Source organism: Lathyrus oleraceus, chromosome 4, assembly GCF_024323335.1.
Source record: "Lathyrus oleraceus cultivar Zhongwan6 chromosome 4, CAAS_Psat_ZW6_1.0, whole genome shotgun sequence".
NCBI lineage: Eukaryota > Viridiplantae > Streptophyta > Magnoliopsida > Fabales > Fabaceae > Lathyrus > Lathyrus oleraceus.
The window spans coordinates 270,114,947-270,117,230 of record NC_066582.1 but is presented as its reverse complement, the minus strand read 5'-3'; the positions used below and the strand labels follow the sequence as shown (position 1 = coordinate 270,117,230).

Sequence of the window (2,284 nt, the reverse complement as noted above, 5' to 3'; positions counted from 1 at the left end):
GCCCTCACAACTGTCTGAAAGCATAGTGGTTGTTGGACTTCACCTGAATTGTGATGATCAGACACTACATAGACAACTTGTTGGTAGAAAACTTGAAGAATCTGCCAAATTGAGAAGTGCACTTGGTTGTCAGAATCAATCTCCTGTAGAACCCAATATTGAACCTCAGGTCTTGTTTGTTTATCCTTCAAAAAAAACCTATGCCTCTTAAAAACAAGGAATCTCTTAGGATAATCAGAAGAAAGGACAATTGCAGCATCAGGTGGCTGTACAATCTTCTGTTGTGGCCAATGAACCTTCTCTAGCTGTTGATGGTGGTACCTATGATTGTGTAGCTTCTGAAGTTGTAGGAACTAAAACAACACATTCTGCAGCAATTGCCTGTGAAGATTTATCAGCAGCAGCTTCAGGCACATTATCAGCTGCCAGTGAGAGCCTGCCTTCTGTGTCACTTGAGGAAAAGACCATTTGTTCTAGACAAGTCTCTGCTTGTGTTTCAGTTGGAGGACCTGTTACTCAAGCCGTTAGTTTGAACAATCATAACAGTGCTAAGGTAGATGAATTATCCCAAGAGGATAAACAATTAAGACAAACCGTTTCAACTCTTCAGGGATGTAAAAATGTTAGTGACGTTGGGACAAAATTTAATCAACTCAAACAGGGTGTTAGTGTTACAGAGTTAAACACTGAGGATGTAACTTTAGAGACTGGACAGCAAGGGCAGGGTGGATCTGCAAGTTACATCACAGAATGTGACAGGATGGCCGATAATTTAAACACGTCTACCTCTACTACATTGGATTCTAAAGTTAGAAACAGCTTCAAAACATTGCAAGGATAGTTCAGAGGATGCTATTATTGGCAGTGGCTCGGTGTCTCTTCCAGGTGCACCAAGTACTATGGACCGACCAAGTTTAGAGCCAAGTAAAGTGAAAGCTTCATCAAAAGGAAAAAAGAAACGAAAAGAGGTTCTTCTGAAAGCAGATGCTGCTGGGATGACATTTGATCTTTATAACACATATAAGCGACCTGAGGAAAAGGAAGAGGCTGTTGTCAGTTCGAAGAATACTGGATGTGTTTCTTCTGGAAATTTGAAGCAGTTGCCTGTGGATGCTTCTCAGCCAAATGTAGTTGCAAATGAACAATGCAGGCAGAGTAAGGCTGAAACTGAGGATAATCTGGGAATAACTGAAAGTGATGTTACAGCTTGGCTTTAGAAAGTGGATAAAACTAGAACTGAAATAGAGGAGTTTCAAAATGATGAAGGCCACACGAAGACAAGGTTTTCCAGTGGTTTATTTCGTTACTTCAGGAATAGGCATCAAACCAGAGCAGCGATCAAAACCGAAACTGCTTTCGGAAGCTTACCATTTGTTATGACGTGAGCTGCCTCAAACCAGTACGCAATTGAGCGTTGTAGTCGGCACCGATCCTGCAACATTGCCAACAATTTGCATCAGCTAACACTGCTACATCATAATCAATGGAAAATCATGATACACCAAAACACACAGTCAAAGACTCAGGTTGCAAAGGCATGTACCTGTAAACGTTTCACATGGGAAGTTCCTTCGAGTACCTGTACAAAAACACACCAAGATGGAGTAAGCTTGCAACCTGAGCCAAGTCAAAACGTGAAACAACTTGCAGCAAATACCCTGGACCAGAATCAATACCAGCAGGCATATGTCGAGCCTCATGTTCATCCTCATCCTCAAATGCAGCATCCACAACCTCAAGGTTACAAAAGAATCTTCACTGCGGTAAAAAAAAAGGAAAAAAATCAAAATAACTCAGTAAGGCAGTAAAAATTCACAAGCAACAAAAATGAAACATTTTCACAGAAGAAGTACAAGGTACATGTTACCTTTTGCAGAGCAAACACCAAAATGGGATAGACAACAGAGCAGCACAAAAAAGAAAGCACTTCCAATTCCATACTCTTTTGATCTCATCCAAACCCTAGCAATGGGATTATAAAAAGGGAGAAATCAGTGAGGGACAAAAAAAAACCTAGAGAACAACAGAGAGCTGGAGGCGAAAATCTGAGAAGAAACCCTAAAATCCCAAAATCGTACCTGGAGGCCAGCTTCTTCGCATCCTTCACCACCACCGCAGTGACACTTTGTAAGGACCTCATTTTCTTTCTCTTTATGCTTGTTGATTGAAAATTTTGTGTGAGCTGAGAGTGGTTGAGAGGGGTTCGTTGAGAACGAGAGTGGGATTGAGAGAAATGTGAAGTTTGGTGAGTGTTGATGAACATTACCTAGAGAAGAGAGAGTGA

The 2,284-nt window shown here is 41.2% G+C and overlaps 1 protein-coding gene across 1 annotated transcript; it reads right to left on the bottom strand.

Annotated features, from left to right (window-relative positions):
• Positions 1 to 298: 298 nt before the first annotated feature.
• LOC127137024 (uncharacterized) lies at positions 299 to 1,686 on the bottom strand. Its single transcript, XM_051063520.1, has 4 exons — positions 1,677 to 1,686; positions 1,544 to 1,617; positions 1,369 to 1,432; positions 299 to 509 (listed from the first exon to the last, which is right to left on the bottom strand). The coding sequence occupies exons 1-4, from the start codon at positions 1,684 to 1,686 to the stop codon at positions 322 to 324; spliced, it is 336 nt and encodes a 111-aa protein (XP_050919477.1). The 3' UTR covers positions 299 to 321.
• Positions 1,687 to 2,284: the final 598 nt, after the last annotated feature.

What these genes read in the sequence shown, in the direction of transcription:
- LOC127137024 (XM_051063520.1), bottom strand. An exon ending in CCCATGTGAAACGTTTACAG is followed by an intron (nt 1,433 to 1,543) that starts GTACATGCCTTT and finishes GCAATGTTGCAG; the next exon opens with GATCGGTGCCGACTACAACG. An exon ending in AGCTCACGTCATAACAAATG is followed by an intron (nt 510 to 1,368) that starts GTAAGCTTCCGA and finishes CTTGAGTAACAG; the next exon opens with GTCCTCCAACTGAAACACAA.